Source organism: Nelusetta ayraudi, unplaced genomic scaffold (assembly GCF_046127955.1).
Source record: "Nelusetta ayraudi isolate G7.1 ecotype Tasmania unplaced genomic scaffold, CSIRO-AGI_Nayr_v1 ptg000072l, whole genome shotgun sequence".
In the NCBI taxonomy this organism is placed as follows: Eukaryota; Metazoa; Chordata; class Actinopteri; order Tetraodontiformes; family Monacanthidae; genus Nelusetta; species Nelusetta ayraudi.
Window position 1 is genome coordinate 677,660 of NW_027466122.1, and position 23,841 is coordinate 701,500.

Consider the following 23,841-nt stretch of genomic DNA (forward strand, 5'->3'; position numbering starts at 1 on the left):
ACTCGTTCCTTTACATTAGTCAGGTGAAGCTTTCCATTGTGTGTGTGTACGTGTGTGTGTGTGTGTGTGTGTGTGTGTGTGTGTGTGTGTGTGTGTTACTTGCGTAGAACTTCTGTGAGCTGCGACTCAAAGACGAGTCAAGCTAAATTTATCAGGGAGAAACTTTGCGGAATCCTGATAAGATCAGAGGATGAAGCAGCGACGGTTCACACAGACATGCTGGAGTTTGTCTTGGACCCACATTCTGCATTGTATGTCTGTGTGTGTGTGTGTGTGTGTGTGTGTGTTGTGTATGTACATTTAATATTCCTTTAACAATCGCACTTCACACCATCCATCCTCCAGCAATGCACGTCTTTATATTTATCCCAGGCTTGGCGCTGCGCTGGCGGTTGGCGGCGGCCCTCAGCTTGCAGCGTGGGGGCGGCGGGAGAAACGCGTGCACGCCGGATACCCCTCATCTCCGTCTCCTCCTTTAATTAGCGGCTGCATTTGGATCAGCACTTCACACATGCAAGAGCAAAACAATAACTTGGTGAAAGTGCACAATGTGATGATTAGCGACAGAGGCTAAAAAAAGCTAAAAAAAAAAAAAAAAAAAAAATGCAGCTGTGAGAAAACTGTTTCTTTCGGCTGTGATCAAAAACAGCCTTTTTTCAGTTGGTTATCACGAGTTTTTGGTGTTTTTTGGACTAAAGATCAAAGATTGGATTGGAGACCTTTGAGCAACAGGATGGAGAACACCTGCTTTATTGTGAAAATAAACTGTTTTCATTCTAGTCTAAATAGTCTTGCTGGGCCCAGAGCAGCGAATGGAGCCACAGCCGCCGACAGCCTGGAATTGGCTGTGAAATAAAGCAGCCCGACGCACCGTGTCTTTAAAATGGGTTTTACTCGTTGGCGGTCGTACGAGTAGAAGCTGAGCTCACAGCAGGAGGACAGGCTGCAATTTAGTCGTCTGGCGAAATGTTGGTATTGTTGAGGCTTCCTTCACCGCATCAGCAGCACCGAGGTGGCGGCCGCGTCTCAGTCTGTCCCATCGTCACGGCGCAAGAAGGCGACAAACATCTGCCGTGTTTACATCCCACTGCCATTTTTTGCATTCAGCCAACAATTTAGGTTGCATGTTGGTGTTTTGCGGCAACACATGAATTCATATCAAGATTTTTTTTTTGACTTACATTAAAACGCTGACCCTGTTTTTAACACGAGTTGAGTCACCCAAAAAGCTTTTTATATTTATATTTATTTTGCAGTATTCATGGAAATTCGTAGAGAAAAACAAAAGTTTTGTCCGCTTGCTGGAGGTGTTTTTGGCACTTATTATTTATGCATTCACAGAGCTAATGTGTAAAATGCCAAAGCACACAAATACTCTAAACCCCAAGTGCGGCTCTGTTCTGTTTCTCTGGTAGACACTTAAAGGTGCAGTGTGTAAAAATCTTTAGCGACAAAATGCTCCCAGTGTTGGCTGAAAAACACAAAAAATATACCTTATAATACTGGCTGCCGTCCTCCCAACATCCCAACAAAGATGTTCCCTGTCAAACCTCTGGCGCCGCCTCCTTCTCCGCCCACCACGGCTGCTGTAATAAATTGAAAATCACTCGGCGGAGATGAAAGACACGCCGTTACCGTTCACACAGCTTTGATATGTCAGCCATGATTCCGGGACCAGCTTGATGTGGCCTTGATCACTTTCTTGTGACCAGGTTGATGGGATTGTTCTCTCAGCCCAGGTGGGGGTGGGGCGGAGGGCTTCTGAGGGCGGGGACGGCGGGATTTCGGGGAGGTGTAGCGATGAAACGGCGTGGGGCGGTAACCAGGGGTGAGGAAAGGGAGGCTTTGCAACGTGTGGAGTTGAGACAGTCACCTGAAATGTTTCTGGTCAAGTCAACGTTTGGTTGGTTGGTTGGTTTGTCGAACAGAAGGTTCAGAAAGTCAGTGGGACAGACAGGAAGTGTAAGTCATGCAGGGTTTGCGTATGAAAAGCTCTTCAAGGATTGATTTTGAAGCTTTAATTCATCGTTGTTGCCTTGTTGTGTGATGTTTCCGTGGCCAGCAGCAGAGGCCCCATGAGTTATCCGGCCTCATGCAGAGAAAGGTCACGGGGTCGCACTTAATGGGCTGAAGATGTTTGTTTTCGGTCACTCCTGCACCTCCTTTCTGTCGACTTTGCACTTTCTTTCCTTTTTTTCCTGAGGTGCTGCATGACTCGAAGCTAATTCTTTACCTTTCTCCTGTGCCAGGTGTCGAGAGGGATACCAGGGGATCCGCTGCGACCAGTTCCTGCCCAAGACCGACTCCATCTTGTCCGACCCGAGTAAGTCCTGACAAAAAAAAATCAATGAAAATGGCATTGAAATGACAGTGTCTATTGGAAAAGTTTACATGCTATGCGTGTGAAAATGTGCGGCAGATTTCACTACCAGACTGGGTTCATCTTTGGGTACTAAATTAGCAGCCAATCAACACGCTGAGCGGATGTGTGTCGTGCTGAGGGGCTGCAGCACCTTCTTCCTAACACCTTAATAACCGCAGTTAAAGTGTGAGAATTCCTCAGCCAGCCTCAGCCGCTAATTAAAAAAAGAAAAGGAAAAAAAAAGCTAGGAAAACAGCGGAGCTTCGGATCTAATTTGGGGGAAAAAATCGATGGTAGTTACTTGCATTCGCACGGAGAAACGAGGGCACGGAAGACGGATGAAAGAAGGAGAAAGTGCTTGTTATCGAGCAAAATTCCACCCCAAAATAAATTTACATTTCTTTTCTCCAGATTGGAAAGCAGGACTTTCTGATATTATTAAGTATATATACCAGAAAATCACACAACAGTTGTCTAAACTAATATAATGCTTTAGTTTTATTATTTCTTATGCAAACAATGATTTAAGGGCTGAGGACCTTTTTTCATACTTAATTTTTCCATAATTTGTCGTTTCAGGCTCCGGCTTTGTCCCCCTCAAACGCAAACTCGCTCTCGGGCTCCCTCTAATTTCAATTCTGTCGTTTTAACCACACACACACACACACACACACACACATCTTTTCAATGTCACGCAGTGCTGACCTCCGTCCGCGCCGCTCGCTATCACAACGCCGCATTGTACGCCACGGTCCTCAATTTTTTCTTTCCGCTCAATGCAAAATACACCCAACCTTGTCGGCGGCAGGCGGTGCTAATGGCTTATCTGAAAAACGTGGCACAATAGAAAGGTTTCCAGTCAAAGGACGGCACCGTGCCTTCAGGGAATCACCCGACAGTTAAAAAAAAAAAAACCCCCAAAATCCATCCCGCTGTGGCACAACCCAGATAACATTTAATATGTTTCTTTTTCTTTTCTTTTCTTCTTTTTTTTTGCAATCGGCTGCAGGGGGAAATGCACCCCGTCCATAAGACACGCAGATAAAGTGGTGCAGATGGAAAAAAAAGTGCCTCCGCTGTTATCTCTCTTTGCTCTTCGTTGCTAATATCCTTTACTTTCCACGTCATTAATTAAGTCTCTGTAATGAGCTTTTTAATTCCAAGCAAAGTATTAGGCTAATTGTCCTTGTTGAAACAACACTGCTGTTCAGCCAAGTGACGCCTGCCACCGCCGCCACCGCTGCCGTGTTTGTACACCCCGAACCGCCGACCTGAACGCATCGGCCGCCACCCCCGAACTGCTAATTTCCCCCGTCGCATAATTGCTGTCCGACACGAGACGTTAATGATGCCGTCTGACGTCGCCGATTTGCAGGAGCCAAGTGGGCATTTTTTTTGTTTGTTTGTTTGTTGCAAGACATGGACCGCCATCCATCTGTGACAGTAAACGCAACGACGTTTGTTATTGGAGAATGACACCTTAAAAACATACATGTGTATCTTGTATCGTGACCTTTGAAGACCGTTGAAGGTCGCAAATTAAAACGAGGAAGTGTTCTGGCTCAGCCCTCGGAGACCGCCTTGATTTTTTTGTCTCCTTCCAAACACGCTGAAGGACCGACAAAGCATCAGTTTTTAGCAGGAGACTGGCAAACAGAGGGCTAAATACACAGTCCCCCGACTCCCCTGGGTTCAGTTGGAGTCGCCAATGAATACAATTTTAAATTAGATCCGTGAACTGGGTAGAATATGAGCCCTCTAGTGACAAACCGTCACGCTGCAGATTGCATTCAACTTTGAAAAAGACAAAACACAACAGTAACCGCATTTTAGGTCATGAGTCGGTCAAGAGTTTTCCGGGAAGCAACGATTTCTTCGAGAAGGTGGAAGGAGGGAAAAATATTTGTTGCACGTCTCAACTCCCCCAGTGTTGTAAAAAAATAAAAAAAAAAAAAACAAGCTCTGGGATCTGTTTTGAGCCCCTCGACTTCAGGCACCGACAATGTTTGTTTTTCCCCTTTTTGTTGTTGGGTTTTTTTTGTTGTTTTTTTTTCCTTCACCAGCAGGAGTGGAAGGAATTGACTTTCGACAAGTGGGAACAAAGTTTTTCTCTCACAAGCTAAAGTACTAAATTCAACCATAACCTCAAATTGGTTTCTCCGCCTAAGTGAGCCGCCGACAATTAATCTATTACTTGGAGACCCCTGCTGGAGGGGATTTCCATATAAATTGTCAGGAAGTGGAGGAGGCGCCACCGACAAACAGAGGAAAAATAACGATAAAAGGCGGAAATCCTCTTCATTTTTGCATTTGTTTATTTATTCCACTGCAACTTACTGTTCAATCACCACTTTTGCTAAACAATGTTTAGTTTCTATTATTTCTTTTCAGCTTCTGATTATCGCAACGGCTCTTTCTCCTTTACCTTATTTTTCTTGCTGATGTCTCTCAGCTCCCGTCTTTATCGACGGGTCGAGTCCATCCTGTTGTGAGCTGTAGCCTGCGTGGAGATACTGTTTCCATTAATGCCGCCTTTTTTGCTTCTTTCTTTCTTTTCCCGCCATTTTACTCAACAACTCACCCACTTGCTAAAAGTTGGTAAGTGCACAAACTGACAAAGGAAGAACTGGCTGGCCCCGCCTCTTCTTCCTTGTCCCCGCCCCCCCAGACAGTCCTATCACAGCATCGCTCCTGCACTCCCGCTGCCTGCAGCTCATCAAATCCTAATTTCCCAGGTTACTCCCGGTGTCTCGTGCTTGGCGCCCGGCCTCAGTGTTGACATGCTCTCCCCGCCCCCCCGCCCTCCATCCCTCCATCTGTCTCTGGCTAACTTCCTGCCTGCCATCCTTTATCCTCAACACGTGTCTCTGTCTGGGCCTCAGGCCTCGTCCCTTCCTCCCCCAGCCAGCCAACCGGCCGGTGGTGTCCATGTCCAACTCATCTCCTGACGACACTAAGCGGCGTCGCCTCAGTCCTCAGACCACAGGCCTCAAATTACACCAAGTTCACAAAGATTCACCAAACTGACGTTGCCAAGGACCCCTGGCAGGCGGCGGGGTCCCGGCGGAGTGGCGAGGAGGAGCCATGGCGGTTGAAAGAGGGAGGATCAGCCGGGGTTCGACTGTGGCATTGTGTCTCGGAGGGGAACCGTGACCTTAGCGGAACTCCAAACAAAGCCGGGCGGCCGACAGGGTGGAAGAACAAACGGCTCCCAAAATGGATTTGTTTTCAAAGGGAATTCGGAAATAAAAAGGTTGCGTTCAAATATTTGCTTTCCCAATTATAAAAACATAATGGAGTAGCAGAAGATTCGCACAATTAAAAAAGCTATTTCAAGTTCTGGACGCAGACATTCACACACATGCTGAATGTTTTTACATTGCCACACACTGTGAACTTAGGGCGCTAGGAGAACTGCAGCAACCCCTGGTGGTGAGGAGTCCTTTTAACCATAAAAGTTTTAGAAATGAACTTTCCACATGTGACCGAATGTACAATTGAGGATAAGTTGGTCGTTTTGATTTGATGTGAACGGTTCAAAAGCTGCTTTTACATTGCTCAACATTGACAGGCTATGACAACATGTTTGGAGTGGAGTCTAATATATTTGCTTGCACAATAGTGAGTCAAGAAATGCGTTCCAGTGCATTTAATGTGTCGTCACTGGACTTCGAAGAGGTACCACTTGCAGCATTACTCTATTGGATTTAAACAGCAAGTTTCATTCTGTTAAATTATTGTTTCGATTACATTCTCTGCTAAGTTCCACCAGCTTGCCAGCTTCCTGAGACTGAATGTTCCTCATTCCAGTCATATTTTGAAGTCATGCTGTTTTGTTGTTTTTTTTTTATTATTATTATTTCAAGGCCTTTTGTCAGACTGCCAGTCGTAGTGTTTGCTTTCCAAATGCAGGTGAATTTCTCGGGGCATTTCTGCAAGACTCACTGTCGTGCGCTTAGTTGTGGAAACGCTGACAAAGCTCCCCGGAGACTTTGTCACCTGACTGAATTGACATCAAAGATTTGTTTGCATTTTCCCCTGGAAAGCCTCTGAGAGCAACAAAGGCTCCTATCATGTGTGCTCGCGATGCCGCTCTTCTAACGTCACATCATCCTTTTTATTTATTTATTTATTGTTTTCCAGGTGTGATGGAAACACGGTTCAAACAACGTTAGTTGTCTAGACGTGTGTTTGTTGTTCAGTCTAGGAGCTTTGCTGATTGGCAACCCACTTCGGAGAAAGTTTTGCCTGATAGCGCAGCAGTTTCCGGAAGAAACTTCACCAGATTTTCTCACCTCGAGTGTTTTTTGGGTTTTTTTTTTGTCTGTGGGAGTTCAGGTCTTCTAAGATGAAGAATTGCAAAAAGTTTTGTTTAGGGGCCCCGACAATAAGGCGCATACATCATCCCGCAGCTGGCGGAATCGCGAAGCGATTTGGGAGTTTTAAATCTCGAGTCGGATTTAATTCGCGCAATCTTTATGAGATCTGATTTCACGCTTGGCAGGTTGTGCATGCGGCACGGACGATAACGTTGTCGTAACCACGCAAGTCCCGGAGAATACAAACACGGCGCGGCTGCGTTTTTAAATCCATAAGACATAAAGGGAAGCATAAAATGATGTGATTACTCCGGAGCTTTACGCTCTTTATCGCCAGCCGACTTTTTAGAGCCACTGCAAAGCGAGTCACCTTGGACTGTCGCAATAAAGCTATTATGAGGGAGAGTGAAGCCCAAACACATTTTTAACAGAATAGAAACAAAAAAATCATTCTTCCTTCCTGCAAGACCCACAGTCAACCTCTCAACAGGGCATTTTAAACTGAGACCTAAGCTTTAAGGACTGGAGCTCCAGTCGTCTGGCAACACGTCAATAAGCTTCAAGGACGAACTGAGACCAGTCTGGTGGTTATTATGGGTCGAGCACAAAATCGACAACCATTTACACCTGCAAACAGGCAATACTAATGATACATTCATAGATAGATTCATCAGAGTGGCTGTAAGAATCATTTGATCCAAAATGCATGAAGGAAGAAATCAATGTGAGGATCAATAAAACGTTTTACCACAATCAACGGCAAAAACCTAACTTGACTGACTGGCAGTGACTATTTCTCTGAACTAGTCGAAGTGGTTGGGAGGTGGTGGCGCTGCCGTCAAACAGCAAAGCGTCTGCCTTTTTTATTAAATGATGCCAAAGATGCGAGCGAGCCTCTATAACGGACAGCAAACCATCACAAGCCGGGAGTCGATGGGACCTCGTTGACTTTGCGGATCAAGTTTTTTGCTCTTCACGGTGGTTTTCCCTTTGTGTCGGTCCCAAGCTGCTTGAGACACGGCAGCGGCGCCGCCTCGGCTTTAATTAACGCAGGAGTCCGGGGTGAAGGAAGTGGCGGCGTTCACACAGGCGGCCCATTAGAAGCTACAAAGGCTGGTCGCTTTGACAGCGGCTCCCTTTGAAAGCGGATGAAAAGGATCCATCTTCCGCATTACCCGCGTCTGTTTACGCTTCACTGGGATGTTGATGTGTGTGTTTGTGCTTCCTTGTTCTTCCCTCTGCAGGCAAAGCCAGGACAAGTCAGGGCTTTTGTATCTTTTACAGCAGAGTTGTGGATTCAATCGTTGGTTCACGGCGGAAGCTTGGAGGGGTTTTCTTTTGGACTTTTCGATAAGTGAATTAGCAGAGCAGAAACGGTCGATAAGGAGTCGGGATTCGTTCTTCCAGTTGGATGATGATAACAGTAAAATCAGTATTACTATTGTGCAATAGGAGAGATGCCAGACTCAACAACCTCCTCACCGTCTGTTGTATGAATAAGTATGGAGAAGTACTCATTCACCTTCTCAAACTCCCCAGACATGCCGGTTCAGACTCAGTAAGCCTGCCTCTTCTTCTCAGACTTGAATGTTTTTCCCTCCTTCACAATAATATGTATTTTTTTCTCGCCATTACCTTCCATCAAATCCTCTTTTTTATTATATGATTTATGTCATTATGGTGAGATAAATCTCTGCCGGCCTCCTTTTAAAACAAGCTTCCACTTGGCCAGACTGCACCAGACGTTACGACCGCGTTGTGTAAGTGACACACTGCCAGTCTGAAGGCTGAGACCTGAATGATTGTTTCTTGTGTGAAAAACTCCCGACTGAGCTAAGCAGTGAGCAGTTTCTCCCCGTCGGATTCCAAAACACGCGTAGGATCAGCTTGGCGCGGCAGCAGACGACTGGAGGAGGAAGTTGTGTCAACAGCGAGCGGCTCGCCGACGCCGTCTGATGTCGTCGTCGCTGCCTTGCAGGCACTGAACGTCGTGTAGCACAGAGAGTGGGCAAACACGCTAATCCGCCGTGTCAGCACGGCTCAGGAGTCAAGTGCACAGCGTTTTCTCTTTTTCTGTTTTGTGTGCATATACATGAAATCTGTGTCTCTGTCACAGACTTGCAGAAACCTGTGGTGTTTTTTTTTTCTTGTTTTATGGAGTGGAAGATAAGCAGATGTTTCATAAGAACTGGATACCAGCCTTTTACAGTGGCCATTCGAGGTACTGCAGCTACACATCCCCTCCCCTCCACAGACAAAATACAAATAACAAGTCTTTGCGTTGTGATTTTTTTTTTATTAAGTTATGGACTTTTGATCTGAAAAATAATGTCCAAAGGCCAGAAAATCTGCTTTGTCTCAGCTCGCTCTGATTGGCTGATGAGAAAGAGAGAGAAATAACTTGTATTTCTGGGGACGATGACACACTGCAGTTATATTATCCTGCAAATTTACATTCCTCCCACTGGAGGTGAACTCGGTGAGCGAGGGCTTGAGGGAAAAGAAAAAAAAAAAAAGCAAAATCGACCTCCGCTGCCGCCGCCACGCTGCCGCTTAATGGACACTGATTGCCGTGACCAATTTACCCCCAGTGCGTCTATTTCTGTGGACAGTTGGAACAGCAGGCAATCAGAAGAGAGAGAGAGTTGAGGAGCGGGAGAGAAAGAGTGGGAAATTCATATTGATTGCGGCGATCCGTCTGGCGTCCACTCCTGTGTGACTCGGCTTCGTGAAAATATTTGCAGAGTGAATTGCCAACGTGCTGGGCTGGAATATATTTCAAACAATGACTGATGCATTTTTAGCGCCACCCTCGCCCCCCTTCTCTCCCCACCAACACTTTTCTGTTTTGTGCATTGTTCTGCTTTGCCGTCGACCTCAGTTTCTGCATGGTCACCTGCAGGCCACCTAATGGATCCGGAAGCTCAGATATTTATCTGGTGAAGTACGACTGTAGTGCGGCGGCAGGATGCGATGCGGGCTGCACGTCTGCTCATTGATAAGTCCATGTCGTCTCGAGTCACGTCCTCTTGACCTTCATCAACTGCGTTTATATCGTCTATAAACTGCCTTGGCCGCGGCTCAGCTTCAGACAATCAACCGTTAATAAGAAATGAAATAACCTCTGTAAAAAAAAAAACCTGCTCGCTTAAAGAATGTCATTTTTTTTTCCATCTTGGCAAAGTTGAAGCAATTGAATAAAAAAAAAAAAAAAACAGTTATTATACGGTGGGTTGTTCTCGTTTTTGTTGCGGTGCAGCCAGAAAGCACTCAAAAGTTTTTAATACACAAGCCAGAATAATAATACATCAGTGTTGCAACTGAAGTGGAGAAAGTCATTTCAAATTCGTTGGTAAACAGCCTCGGCACAGAACTCAAATGTGTTTGAGCGACGGCAACAAGGACTCGGGTCTTGTGTTTTTTTGGCTCTGACTCCATGGAGTCGGCTCAGCTGACTGAGCAATGATGGTTCATCAGTAGCAAACGTCCAACGACGGCCCTCCAGAACGGTTGAACCGACAGCCGAGGCAAACGACTTCAAAATGGCTTTTGAATGTCAAATTTTTTGAGAAATGAAGAGTCGTTGTCGGGGCGACTGAAGGACTGGTCGCTGAGTCTTTGTTCCCATTTCACACCGTCACAGAGACACGTTCATCCTCTTTGCTGCTCAAATCTGATAAATTATTTATTCACTGATTGCATGAATTAATACTAAATGGGGTGTCCGGCACTTATTATTAATTATCTCAAGTGGCCGGAAAGGAACCCAAAAAATATCTGGTGCGCTAAAAAGGGCTGAGGACGAGAGTTTTTTTAAATTTATTTATTTTCTTGTTTAAAAGACAAAACAACTACAGAATTCTTTTTATTTTTTAATGTGGATAAAATCTATATTGATATTTTCAGCCCTGATGGACTCAGGAATACATTCCACACGATATTTAAAGTCCAAAATTATTTTTTGAAAACATGTTCAATGTTAATGTTCATATTAATATTAATGTTAAATGGACGGAACAAGTGTGCCCACGTGCTTTTTGTTTGCAGAAGGCATTGGGGGGGTTGGGAGAGGGGGGGGATCCACACATTTCCCAACGCGTCTCTCTGCAATCGTGAACTGCTTCCTGATTGAACGTCTTCTGGCAGCCGTTCAAACGTGCAGCGCGTGAGAAACAAACACAGGCCTGTTCAAATATTGACGGGAGATCTTGTATCCTTTTAGGGTTGTTTTTTTTTTTCCGTTCTTTCCTCCCTCCTTCACTTCGCTCCGTCTTCTCTCCGCCCAGCTCTCCCTCACTGTAAACGAGTGTCTGTCTGTCTCTATTACGATCCGCCGCTTTGCCTTTGGCTCACCTCGACTTGGCTCCACGCCGCGGTCATTAAACCTCCGGGAAGCAGAGAGCCAATCAGCCGTCGGCACCGCCAAAATGAAACTGCGCCGTTTGGAGGGAAGGCCGGCGGGATAAAAATAACCCTCCTCCCCTCCCCTGCCGCTATCCCTGGATTACCTCGCACACTCTCGACAAGGCCACTTCCCGCTGTTTTCCAACTGACCCATTAAAAAAAAAAGAGGATTGAATCAAACTGACGAGATTTTCCCACAATTCCCTGCCAGAATGACATCAGAAGAGACGTTTCGATCTGTGAGTTCTGGGGCGAAGTGAGAATTTATTTGAAGTTACCGAAATACTTACACGTTAACACACATTGACAAGTCTAGTATAAATAATTATTTTCCTGAGTTTATAGGTACAGGAAGGAATTCAGTGGTGCTCTTACCTTGCAGAGGTTAGACAATGGCTGTCCGTCGAGTTGCTCACCGTAAGAGGGGGACAATTCTAAGAGCCTTTGTCCGACAGGGTATTTATGTGTGACAATTTGGACATTCTTTGCGATCCAGCCCGTCATCAAAGTGACTCCATTCTGCTTGCCCGCTTTGATCTGACTGGTTAGGTACAGTTGTGAAGCTGCAGCAGCTGCAGCAGCTTCCTCTTTTTCCTCTCCCTCGTCCTCCTCTTCCTAAATCAGAGGCTGTCAGCCTGCCTCCCTCCTCTCCTTCTCTGTCCATCCTCACGGTCTCCAAAAAAGACCGGGAGGCATCACTGACTCACTGACTCACTGACTCACTGACTCACAGTCTGACAGACTGACTTTAATGTAAAGACTCGAAGGGCACAAACAACTTCTTAATTTCCTGTCAATGTGTTAGTGCCGCCTGGAACTGTTAAACCAAGGCAATATTTTTGTTGTTGTTGCTGTTTTTGCTAAAGACACACCGACACAAACTCCCACTCCCCTCACCCCTTCACCCCCCTCACCCTCCTCAACACCCCACCCCACCCTCCCACCCCCGACCCAAACAAATTTGGGAGGAAAAAAGAGTTTATCCAATATTTCGGTGACGTGGGATTGTAAAACGGTGATAAAGTGTAATGATGATGAATCAGTCAGTAATTAGGCCGCTGCAGATTACACGCTGCCTAATTGGCATGAAATATCACATCAGAAATGAATCAACGTCTTTGACAGATGGTTTTTATTACCATGGGAGCCGATGAAATGTGAGAAAAAGAGAAAGAAAAAACAATATTACATTTGGATTTCCTGGCAAAAAAATAAATAAAAAGCCGGGAGCTCCAGTCCATCCTCCAAACTGCTCGACATGAAAGAGTCAGGAAGAGATGAATGGGCGATTTCTCTTTCTCTCTCTCTCTCTCTCTCTCGTTAACTCAACCGTTGCTTTAAATCTCTGAGAATTGGAACATTTATCTCTGATCTCGCCGCCGCTCCTTCATTTCAGCCTCGGCGACGGGAGGCAGCGAGCCGGCGGACAAGATACTCCGGGCTGAGCAGCTTTCAGGCAGAATTGAGTTCAGTCATGTATGAACGGTAAATGGAATCGAGGACAAAAAAAAAAAAGTTACAAAGCCCCCCCAAGACCGCCTCGTTCTTTGCGAGCTGCCGCTCAGACACACAGACAGAAATCATTAGCGGGTGGCGAAGACGGAGAGAATGGAAGCATCAATAACCTGCAACACAAAACCCTGATGTCACATTTTAGCCGAGGAGTAGATCCACGTCGTGCCCTGTGTTATACCGAGATACTCTCTTTTAAAGTGACGGCATCGGTTGTGAGTCTTTTTTTTCATTGTCTGATGTTCAACAACAGCAACAAACCCACGTTAGCAGGTGACAAACATGAGCATCGCAGCTGGAAAAATGCAAACTTTAAACCAAAGAGGTGATGGAAACAATGAGAAATGTGATTGGCTGGTTGAGATGATGACTGACAGGAGCCAGTCAAGGCTCTCACACCAACAACCACGTTATCGTCTTCGGCTGGGAGGACATCATGCGTCGGATTGGTCCCGATGTTTTGGAATTGTTTTATAAGAAAAGTAATATTCTGGGTCATGGGTCTACTCACCAGGCGCCCTCCTGTGGCCAGATTTATTGGGTCGGTTTTGTTTTTCCGTCGTCCTCAAAGGACAAAGGCCAAGAGCCACTGGGGAAACGTCTGTCTGTCTGCTCTGCAAGGCTGCAGGTGTTGTGTCTTACTTTGGAAAACACAACAGCAACACACAACCCTTCTTTGACGGACCGCTTCACCAAACAAAGACAAGAACACAAGAATCGGGCCCTGTGCTGTAAAAAAAACAAAAAAAAAACAACAAAAAAGGTTAAACGCCGATACAAAGAATTTTTCTTCACTAGTTGAGAAGAAAATGTGGCCCCTCCTGAAAACAGGAAGGAAGTCAGAGACAAAGAGAAAGTCTCAGTCACAGATTGAGAGCGAGTGTCCTAGGCGGCTTTTTACCTTTGTTGTTGTTGTTATTGTGCAGCCTGCTGACGCTGGAGACAGGCAAGGCGCTCTGTGTGTTGTAATGCTAAGGAGGAAGTCTATTGGATCGTATTCAAATCTCTACCTGCACATTGGAAACATGTTTTCTTTTTTTCTTGAAGGTCCAGGTGTGGATCTGATCATGTGAGTCTCTCGCTGGGGGGAATCTAATCACAAATACACACAAACATGTTGTTGTCGCCGCTGTGCATCTCTGGAGGGATGGATTTTTTTTTACTCTCTCTCTCTCTTGGTCGTCCCTCTGATAGAGAACTGGCGGATTGGAAAGCAAAGATAAAACTTGAAACGTCAGATTTCTCGCCGTCGGACTGAACCTTCGCCAGCGCCGGTTTGGACCGAAGTGAAAGAGTGTTTTCATCGTCATCAAAGTGCTCTGGTGTCACAAGAATAATCTTCCAGTGTTAAAAAACACTAATCTCTTTAGCATCGGCACCAGTTCCTGCTTCTTCTTCTGTGGTTTCCCAAAGAGCAGCTGGTAGCTGTCAAGGTGGACGAGCGAGTGCGAGTGAAGAGCTGGAATTTGGATTACCCTGGGCTTAAAAACTTTACACAGTGAGCCTTTAACAAAGCTCCCGCTGTACTCACGAAACCTTTTAAAGATGTTGTTTTGCATGTTTTGGCCTTGGCATTTTTCTGCTTCCACGGCCCCCAAAAATGAAAAGCACTCGGTGTTGATTTGACCCAAAACATTCCACCTTGTGCGTTCTTCTGTGCCAGTCTTTTGTGTTTCCGTGTAATTTGCCGCATGCCTGCTGGAAACTAAACATTACGTTTGTCCTTGCAAGTGTGAACCGCAAATGCAAATTAGTCAAATTCATCCCAAGAGCGAAATAGACTTGGAGCCTTGAACTCCAAAACCTCCTCTTCCTGTGTGTCACTTTGCATTAATTCTGCAGTTCGTCATCAATGGAAGTGAAGATTTTCTTCATGTCACCTGATAGGAAGAGAGAAAAAAAAAAAAAGTCTTCTTAGCGCCTAAAGTCCCGGATGTCGATGCGTCAAAGTCGACTGTCGAATGACGACTGCAGCGAGGAGAAAGAGGCCAAGCTGAGCAGGAGCTGCTAGCGTGCCAGTAGAACCACACTCGAGTCGAGTGAATCATCCAGCAGGCGCTTGTTGTCTTCTGTGTTGGATTTGTCATCCTGGAGAGGCGCTCGCACCCACAGAAGATCGAGGGGACGGTTGGAAAAAAGGGCGCCGGGAGGATCCGTTTGCAACGCGGAAGACGATTTCCAGAGGAGGCTTCGTGCACACGCGGTGCGAGACGCAGGAGAGCAGGAGGACGTGGGGGGAAGGAAAATCAAGAAATCAATTAGGACGACAGCAGAGATGATTGTAACACAAAAGGAGCCGGAAAAGCCTGATTTCACCCTCTGATTCTCTGTGTCACTGTCCACCTGTCTATGTTAGCTCCGCATTAGCCTCACTTTAGCTCGCGTTAGCTTCGCTCCGCTACCTGCCCGCCATCTTCCCTTGCCGGTCATGTGATCATTTATTGATCTGCTGCTGCCGCCGCTGCTGCTGCTGCAGCGAGAAAAGTTTCACTTGTTTGATGAGAACAAGCAGTTTTCAGAATCTCACCGCTAGCTGGATTTTTAATGCGCCGCTAATATATTTTAAATTGCACCAATAACTCAAGTTTCTGTCGGCACTCGAGATTTTTTTTTTGTCTCCTCCAACTTTTCCTGGGACTCTAACTTTCCCCTCTCTGATTTCTCTCTCCCTCTCTCTCTCTCTCTCTCACTCACTCTCTCCCTCCCTCTCTCCGTCTGCATGCTGATTAGATTTTGTTTGCTGCAAACAGCGATCTGGAAAATCAATCAAATCACTGCAAATGTGACAAAAGTTGCCTACTGGAGCTTGAAAGTCTTTCCCTTTTTTTGTTCTCCCTCAGTGGCTCCTGCCATGGTGGGGGTGGGGGGGGAATGACTGTGCGACTATTTTGCTCTGATTCTGACCTGATTCCAGGTGTTTGTGTGACAAAGATTGTGCAACTCTCATGACTGTGCGACTTGCAGAACCTTATAGAAACAATCGAGCCCACAGCCCGATCAAGTGATGATTCACTTTTCCTGCTATGCGTCAGAGCGGCTGACTGTCAAGTGATCAGTTCACCTCCCGGGCCTGGAAACAAGCTGACACCTTCTCTCTCACCCTGTGCATAAAAAGATCGGGCGTGACGCAACCCTCCCCCCCGTCACATCTGCCGGTGCGACAGACTGACGCTGGAGAGGTGTGTGTGTGTGTTCCAATGTGTATATTTTCATAGAGACACCCTCAAACTTCACATCAAGGGAGCCGCTAAGTGTGAAACGCTGCCTTTGTTCTGTGGATAATGTTGGCACCAGGTCAGGTCAGGAGTTCAACTGGGTCATTTGAATCTCAGCACCGTGTGTGTGTGTGTGTGTGTGTGTGTGTGTGTGTGTGTGTGTGTGTGTGTGTGTGTGTGAGAGAGAGAATTAGTAGCACTCTTCCTCCTCCTCCTCTTCCTCCTCCTCAACCCTCCTCACACAAGTCAGAGTTTAATTGGTCCAAATAAATGACGAACATCAGGATCGTTTGATTTCTGCCTCTCGCTCGTCAATGAAATCGACCGGAATCTGATCAGATAATCAGATACTTTATTGATCCCCTGAGAGGAGACGAGTGTTGTGACACTGTCCGCCGGGCCCTTGACCTTCTCCAGGCTCTGCTCGGACTGGGATCTCCACCGCCGTGTCTAATCAGTCACTCTAATGGAACTCTAACAGCCTTTCTTCCTGATTGATGCGAGTCTGTTAAAGGTAGATTCCCACTGCCTCGGACCGTCGATACAAATCACACAGTCCATTACTGTCTGAGGACGCAGTTGTGTCACTCTCTATGGATCTCTTTCAGATTTATATTCTGCCCATTTTTAGATCTTTATTTATTTATGAGTTGTTGTTTTTTCCCATTCTGGGCTCTTTGGCAGCGCAGCTTGGTGTCATGAATTATCTTAAAAGTCTCCAGATGTCCAGAAAGCAGCAGTACTTAGCCATCTGTTTGCAGCCTCCTGCGAAAGCCGATGCTTCCTTGCACCGTCCATCTTTGGAAGTTAAGGACAGGAAGGGAATCTCAGGAGGGCGGAGCCAACACCTGTCCAGGAGGGTGTGGTCATGGATCACAGAGGGATCATTTAGATTTAGATTTATCAGACTTATTGTGTGTATAAGAATAATAGAATATATTGCCTGTACAGCAGCTTACATTTATAATTTTTGCCAATGTATATTGTCAAGGTGCCACACATTTTGTCACATTTTAGCCAAACTCATAAAAATATTTTTTTTTGTGTATCTAAGACCAGAAAGCAGAAAACTGTGGTATTCAGCGGAAAATCATCTGGTCAGCGGCTCCTCTGCCCTGTTTTAGATTCTTATGCGTCGTCTCCTGCGGTTATCAGCTCCCACGGAGCCGTTAGAGGGCGGAGCCTCTGCCTGAAGTGGTTTACAGTGTAGCAGCAGCAGATTCATCTCCGGTCCCCAGGGGGGCGACGAGAGGCTCACGCTGTGACAGCGCAGATGCATCTCCGGCCGCCCGGCGGCAGAGAAAACCCAATCCAACCCACCTCAGCAGCTTCAGCGGGCGCCGCCGCTCGCCCAGCTGCTCGGGGAAGTCGAGTGGCAGAGGTTTCGGCAGGTCGGGTCACATGGGCGGCGTCTGGTTTCGCCACACGATGATTAAAAGTCTCATGGTTCAGTCGGGTTAATTCTGGTTCAGTCTCATTTCACGGTGAATGTGTTTCCCACACCGGTTCTGTTAGCTTCCTTTTGTATAATGTGTTGTTTTGCTCGGCGCAATATTATTCACAGTAATTACTGCAAAACTTTCTGAAATGCCCTTCCAGCCGCCGCCGCTTATCTCGACATTCTGTATTAATGCAATCGCGTATCGCTGGGGGGATTTAGCCCAAAGACCAACACCATGTAAATGTGTTTTTTTTTTTTCTTCTTCTTTTTTTTTTGCAACGGAAGCTTTTTCCGTGTGACTGCTAGTTATCTTCATCTGGTCCTGTCTCCCGTTTGTGAGGGGAGGAAATCCGAAAGGCTGCGGCGGCGGCGGCGGCGACGGAGAGGTCGCCGGGGTCGGCGCCAAAGTGAAAAATGATCCGCTTACGTCCGTGTTAACAGTGCGGCGAGAAGATTGGGGGCAGAGTGGGCCGAGCTTCTCGCGTCCTGAGCAGCGGCTCGCCAAGCCTCAGATGTGGGACGCGGCCGCTCGCCAGATAATGTCGGCGGCAGGACTTCGGCGCTCGCCGCAGATGATTTTCTATCGGGGGCCGAGAGGAGGAGGAGTGTCTGCACTCCTGCAGTCTGGGGGAAGACTTCATCTACCCCCACGTCAGCCTCTGACCAAGGCCAAAGAATTATCAATTAAAGCTGAATCGAAAAGACGAAGGTCACAAATGACCAGCATTCTTCCTCACTGGCTGCGTTGCCATTGCAGTTTCCCCGTAGTAACCAAAGTAAAAGTAAACTAAGTGGTTATCTCAAAGAAAAGGTGGTGGAGAAAAAATAAATGAATGTATAAATGCTAAAGGACTTCCGTAGATAGGGGCGGTGGGGGGGTAACAACAACATAATGCTACGGATAGGTACATGCTAAATGCTAAATGCTAAATGGCCACTAACAGCTCAGCCGAATTCTCCCTTTCAGTCAAACATTCCCTGTGAATTAGTTGGAATGGCACCGTATGTCGACGCCCCTGACGAGCCGCCGCCCCTGACGAGCCGCCGCTGAGCTCCAGCCGCCATCAGTCAACGGCTGCGTTTCACCTAACTAAGGAAAAAAAAACAAAAACGCTTCTGACATCCAGTGGCAGAATGAATGGAAGCCGAGAGGCTTTGGAGCCGAGGTGAGGTCAAGGTTAGCGCTGAGGCTAGCCAGTTACGGCGAGACCCCCCCCCCCGTCCCCCATCCTTCCATACGGCCGAGCGGCCGTGCGTCCATGTGTGTCCACCCGTCACTTCCTGTTAGCCGGCCCCCGTTTCCCCCTCTGACTCCATGTGACAGCGAACTGAAGCCCCCCCCCCGTACAGCAACTTTACATGTCAGGCCGAGCGCTCAGCGGCCGATCCTCCGCGACACAAATGCTTGTCTGTGCATTAATCTGCAATGCTAACTTTTCTTATCTCTCTCTCTTCTCCCCTCTTCCCCCTCTCCCGCCCTCCCCCTCCCTCCCTAACCCTCCACGCCGCCGCCGCCCCCTCCTGGATGGCCGCCACAGATCACCTGGGCATCGAGTTCATGGGTAAGGACCGGGCTGTGACTGGCGACCTGCTGCTGCTGTCGTTGCTGTCACACAGTTTTAATGTCGGAAACATGTTGCGCTGCACGCCGTCCTCTTTATTGCAGCACGCCATCGGAAGACGGCGCCGCCGTTCGCCGTGCAATCAAACAAAAGGCGCCGCCGCGAGCTTTTCAAACCGCTGCCATCCTTTTCTGTTTTTTTTGGGCGACTCTTTGTTACAGTGAAATTCTTTATCTCTCTGTCCTCGCGTCACACACATGTATTTACACCCGACCCCTCACACACACACACACACACACACACACACACACACGCACTGCTGCTGCTGCTGCTGCGTGTCTCTTTTCTTTCTCTCACCGTTGCTGCTTATAAAGCGTGCCCTCAGAATACCAATGTGCCGCCGTCTCCTTGGTAACGGCAGGAGCAGGGGGGAGGGAGGAAGAGAGAGGGGGGTGTTGGCGTCGCAGTCGGCCTGTTTTTTAACGACGCCGCTCGGTTGTTGGTGGCACACGCTCAAAACCGCCTGTTTCTTTTTTCACAAGTTCTTAGTTTCTACTTGTGTGAGCATGATGAGGTTTCTTCTTCTTCTTCTTCTTCTTCTTCTTCTGCTTCTTCTTCTTCTTCTGCTTCTTCTGCTACTTCTTCTTCTTCTCCTGCTCCTGCTGCTGCGTGCTCACGCCTGCGAGGCAGCGCTGGGTCGATGCCAGCAGCACTTCCTACTTATTGCCAAGCCCTGCCGCCGCTGCTGCTCTCCTGCTCTTGGCGCTGCAGCTGAGGAGGCAGACAACAACACGGAGGCTTGTTGTCGACGACAACCCCCCCCCCCCATTACTCCCCTTCTTCTTCTTGTCTTTTTGTTCCTCGTTTCTCACTTCAATTTGGCCCCTTTCCACGCCACCGCGCCGGGCCTGCCTGCCGCTCGCCAATCGTCGCCGCCTCTGCGCGAGCGACGTCCTGCTTCTTGATCCGCAGCCCTAAGAGCCGCGTTTATGTAGAGAAACGGAAAAAATAGAAAATGTTTTTTTGCTGGAGTTTTGCCGAGGTTGCAGACACTGACGGATGATCTTCTCAATGCAGCCTTTCCCCGAACATTCAGTGGGAGGTTTTAACACCGGGGCAACACATTTTATTAGACGAGCTCATTTCTCCAGTTCCGGCTCTGAAGGAATAATATTTACCTGACCAAACCACTGAACTGTAACCCGGGCGGCTGAGATCGGAGGTCAGAGTCAGGGGCGGGGCCTAAAGCTGAGAATTAGCCCAGGACTGAAAGCAGCTAGCTTGCACACTAGCTGACGTTGCTAGCAGGTTTGCCATCATGTTTCTGTTTCCTATTCGTGAACCAAATTTCCCAAAGTCGAGGATGACACCCTGCCTCCCCCCAGTCCCACTCCTCCCCCGCCCCAGCCCCTCCCCTGCCTGACAAAGTCAGTCTTGGAGGTTAAAATTAGACATGAAGTGTCTGCTGGAGGTTGAGATCCCACCAGGCCAGACGCCTCCCACTCAGAGCTCCACAGAACAGACGCTGCTGCGTTCACAAAGTATTTATTTTTTTCCCCCTCTGATTCTTCCTTTTGTGCATCGCCTTGTCGGGAACGCAAGACATTTTTTTTTCCTCCGCTGCCGCCACTGCTGATGTTGGGCATCAATATTTCCCCGTCATCGCAGATCACGGAGCTCCGACTGGAAAAGTGTTTGCGCCCGCATGTAAAAATCAATGTTAAAGCAAAAAAACTTTCCCAAGTGGCAATTTCCACTACTAACTCTTTTCCTCTCCCCCTTTTTTGTCGAGGCTCCGATTGGATCCGAAGTCGTGTCGCTATTTCCAATTTCCAATTTCCATTCACACAACCTTGAAAAGTGGCAGAGTTTTTTTGTTTTTTTTCTTTTTTTGGGGGGGTGCCAGACGGCGCTGTGAGAGAGGAAAGCGGTCGTGTCGTCGCGACCGGATTGAATCGTGACTGTGCGAGTGTTTGGCCTGCTGGAGGAGTGAGTGAGGGAGAGAGACGGAGAGAGAGAGATAGAGGAGGCGGGGCCACGCAGTGTTTTCTTCTCAGACATCCCAGATTAATAAAACCAAAAATGCAACTTTAGGGTTTGTCTCTTTGTTTGGAGAGGCTGGTTGGGCTTTTTTTCTTTGCACCTTCCAAGTGCAGTACCACTGAGTGTCTGTGGGAAAGAATGGGAAGGAACAACAAAACAATGCAACAGGAAGAAAATCTTTTTTACGACACATTTGGTGCATAAATCATAATTATTCTACTTGCCGCCATCTGATGACATCACTACAGGCTACATGGCGTCATTCGTCGGCACCGAGTCCCGTCGAGAAAAAAACCAAGCGAAACTTAAAAAAAAAAAAAAAAAAAAAGCAAGAAGCATAAATTGCATTTGACATTTCACGGAAACACCCGGCTGGAAACTCAAACCAAAGCTTCATAAATAAGAGATTTAACGAACCCAAAGAGATGGCGGCGCGGCGGCGCTAACTAGCCAGAAAAATAAATCCGGCCGTCCGTCTAGACGCTACAGTGAGAGAGAGTGAGAGAGAGAGAGAGAGAGAGAGAGAGAGAGAGAGAGAGAGAGGCGCTCTGGGTTTTTTTTCTTTTTTTCTTTTTTTTTCTTTTGCACAGTCCAGTGGTCCTTAAAAGTAAATAATCAGTGGCCGGCTACACGGACAGGAAGAAGATAAAGTAAGAGAAAGTTGAGCGACAGAAGCAGAGAAGCAGCAGCAGCCGTTCGGATGCATTCAGAATTTAAATGGGTGAATAAAGTCATGGCAGTAACAGGAGCAGAGCAGCAGACAGTCTCCTCCGGCAGAGACGCCCCCAATAAATAAAGGTTTTATCCTCCATCAGCCGTCTGGGCCCGAGGATTTTTATATATATATTTATATATTTATCCGTCCTCTCACTCTCTCACCGTGAACTCGCTCCGTTCCCCCGTCAGCATGACAGGGTGAAGTGAGATGCAGCCGTTCGCCCTCAAACCTGTGAAGGAGGTGTTTGTTTGTTTGGGTCGTTCTATTTTTCTGAATAATCTTCTCCTCCCGTCGGTCAGACCTCCTCCTCGTCACTCCTTCACCTTCATCAGTGTGTGACATGCTCCAAGCAGGTTTTGGGACGTTGTTTTTTTCAGTTTTTTCTCAGCTGACCGCTTGGCCCTGCAGGTCCTCCAGGCTGCCTGTAAAAGGGCTGCGGAGGACCTGGAAGCAGACTGACGCCTGCGAGCTGCTCCATCACAGCTGAGGCCAGTGGTGGAACCGGTTCAACGTCATTTGGCTGTTTTTTGGGGTTCCGTCACTACTGACCCAGCTCCTTTGCTGATTGGCCCGATCATTACTTCACTCCAAAAGTTTGGTGTTTTGTTTTTGTGTGTATTTTAAGGATGCAGACTTAAAGCAATGCCTTAGGAGAAGATGCAACTTACTCTCGACCATTTCCATCCATTCCAGTCAATTCCACCGGCTGGCTTTGCTGTATGTCAGCAGGTCAATCCGCAATCTAAATGGAAACTTTTTGCATTGCAAAGCAGCACAAGTGCACATCACTGATTCCAAACTCGGTCCCACTGCTGGCTGCTCCCAATTCTGAGTTATCATGTCATCACGCTGCAAAACATCTTCGACTGGCCGTCATTCATTTATTTATTCATTCATGTATTTATTTATTTATTTATTTGTTTGTTTTTGACATCCTGGCATCCCGTCACAACCCCGAGCGATTCCAGCCTGCTGCCACCGAGCATTTAGCTCCGCCGCCGCCGAGCTGATCCGACAGATGTCACAGAGTTCGTAACGAGCACTAATGTCTGTAACGGGGGACAGAGTCGACGTGTTGCCAACAACCTGACGGCCAACGCTTTCGCCGCACTCATTTTTTCAGGAGAGATTTCCGTGGTGTCATATTGCGTGTTTTTCTCACTTTCCTGAGCAAACGCAAAAAAAAAAAAAAAGTATCACCATAGAATAACAACAATTTGTTTTGTTTTTTGTCCTGCTGATTCACTATGAGTGAGTCACGGCCGAAAGCCTCTGTCTGTGGCGCCGCCGCCACGTTTTAACCTGAAAAAAGATTAAAAAAAAAAACTATCATTAAATAAATAAAACCATCTGCGGGGCGACGCTGGCGCTGCGAGGAAAAAAAAAGCAGGAAGTGTGAACGGTTTTAAACTCACGACGGCATGCACTGCACCGCACCGCCCGTCGACAGCCAATCAGCCGCCTCCTATAAATAAACAAGCCGTTCGGCCATTCCCGGCCAGATAATCACCAGTAAACAGCCACTACTGGCATTTCACCATGCTGCCAAATGATTATTGTTTCAACAGCTAACTGACATGCTTCATGTCAACACCAGTCAATCTGTTTGCCCTCCTTTGGAAGATTATTGTCGAGAACGAGTGGAAATTGAGAAGCCCCGAGCAGAACTGGTGAAATTGATTTGAAAGGGTAAATACCTCCCCCCCACACACACACACACACACACACACACACACACCGTGATGAGGCAACATGAAACGTTTTTTATTCCCTTCTCACCTCGGATGTCACTTCCAGTTGACAGAAGCCGCCTCGTCGACGACGCTTCAGAGATTTGTCGTTGTTTTTGTCGACGCTACAGCGCACGATGGACATCAAAGCGTTTAGGAAAAATGCAGATACGGGACTTCAGGTGGAGAGAAAAAACAGACAGAGCCTGTGGTTATACCTTTTGTGTGTGTGTATGTGTGTGTGTTTACCCGTTATGAACTCCCAGCATGCAATGTGCCCCGCCCACAGGCCGAGAGGGCGCCGACTGTCAGCCTGACATCAGACATAAGTCTCCTCTGTCTACATCTGCCTGCACCGATGTGTGTCAGCTGCAATCCATATTTCCCACTGTGGGTTTTTTTTTTTTTTTGTATTTATTTTATTTATTCATTTTGCTGACAAAGGGAGACCCGTCAGTCGGAGCTCAGAAGCCCCATCAGCAGAGTCTGGGTATTTTTCCTGAGGAAGCAACAGGATGTATCCTATGACTCACCC

At 47.3% G+C, this 23,841-nt stretch overlaps 1 protein-coding gene across 1 annotated transcript in view; it reads left to right on the top strand.

Annotated features, from left to right (window-relative positions):
* nrg3a (neuregulin 3a) overlaps window positions 1–23,841 on the top strand; it is a 217,093-nt gene that overhangs the window by 173,469 nt on the left and 19,783 nt on the right. Inside the window, exons 3-4 of the mRNA XM_076043000.1 lie at window positions 2,250–2,323; window positions 18,792–18,815. Coding sequence (XP_075899115.1) covers window positions 2,250–2,323; window positions 18,792–18,815 — 98 coding nt within the window. The remainder of the gene's footprint in view (window positions 1–2,249; window positions 2,324–18,791; window positions 18,816–23,841) is intronic.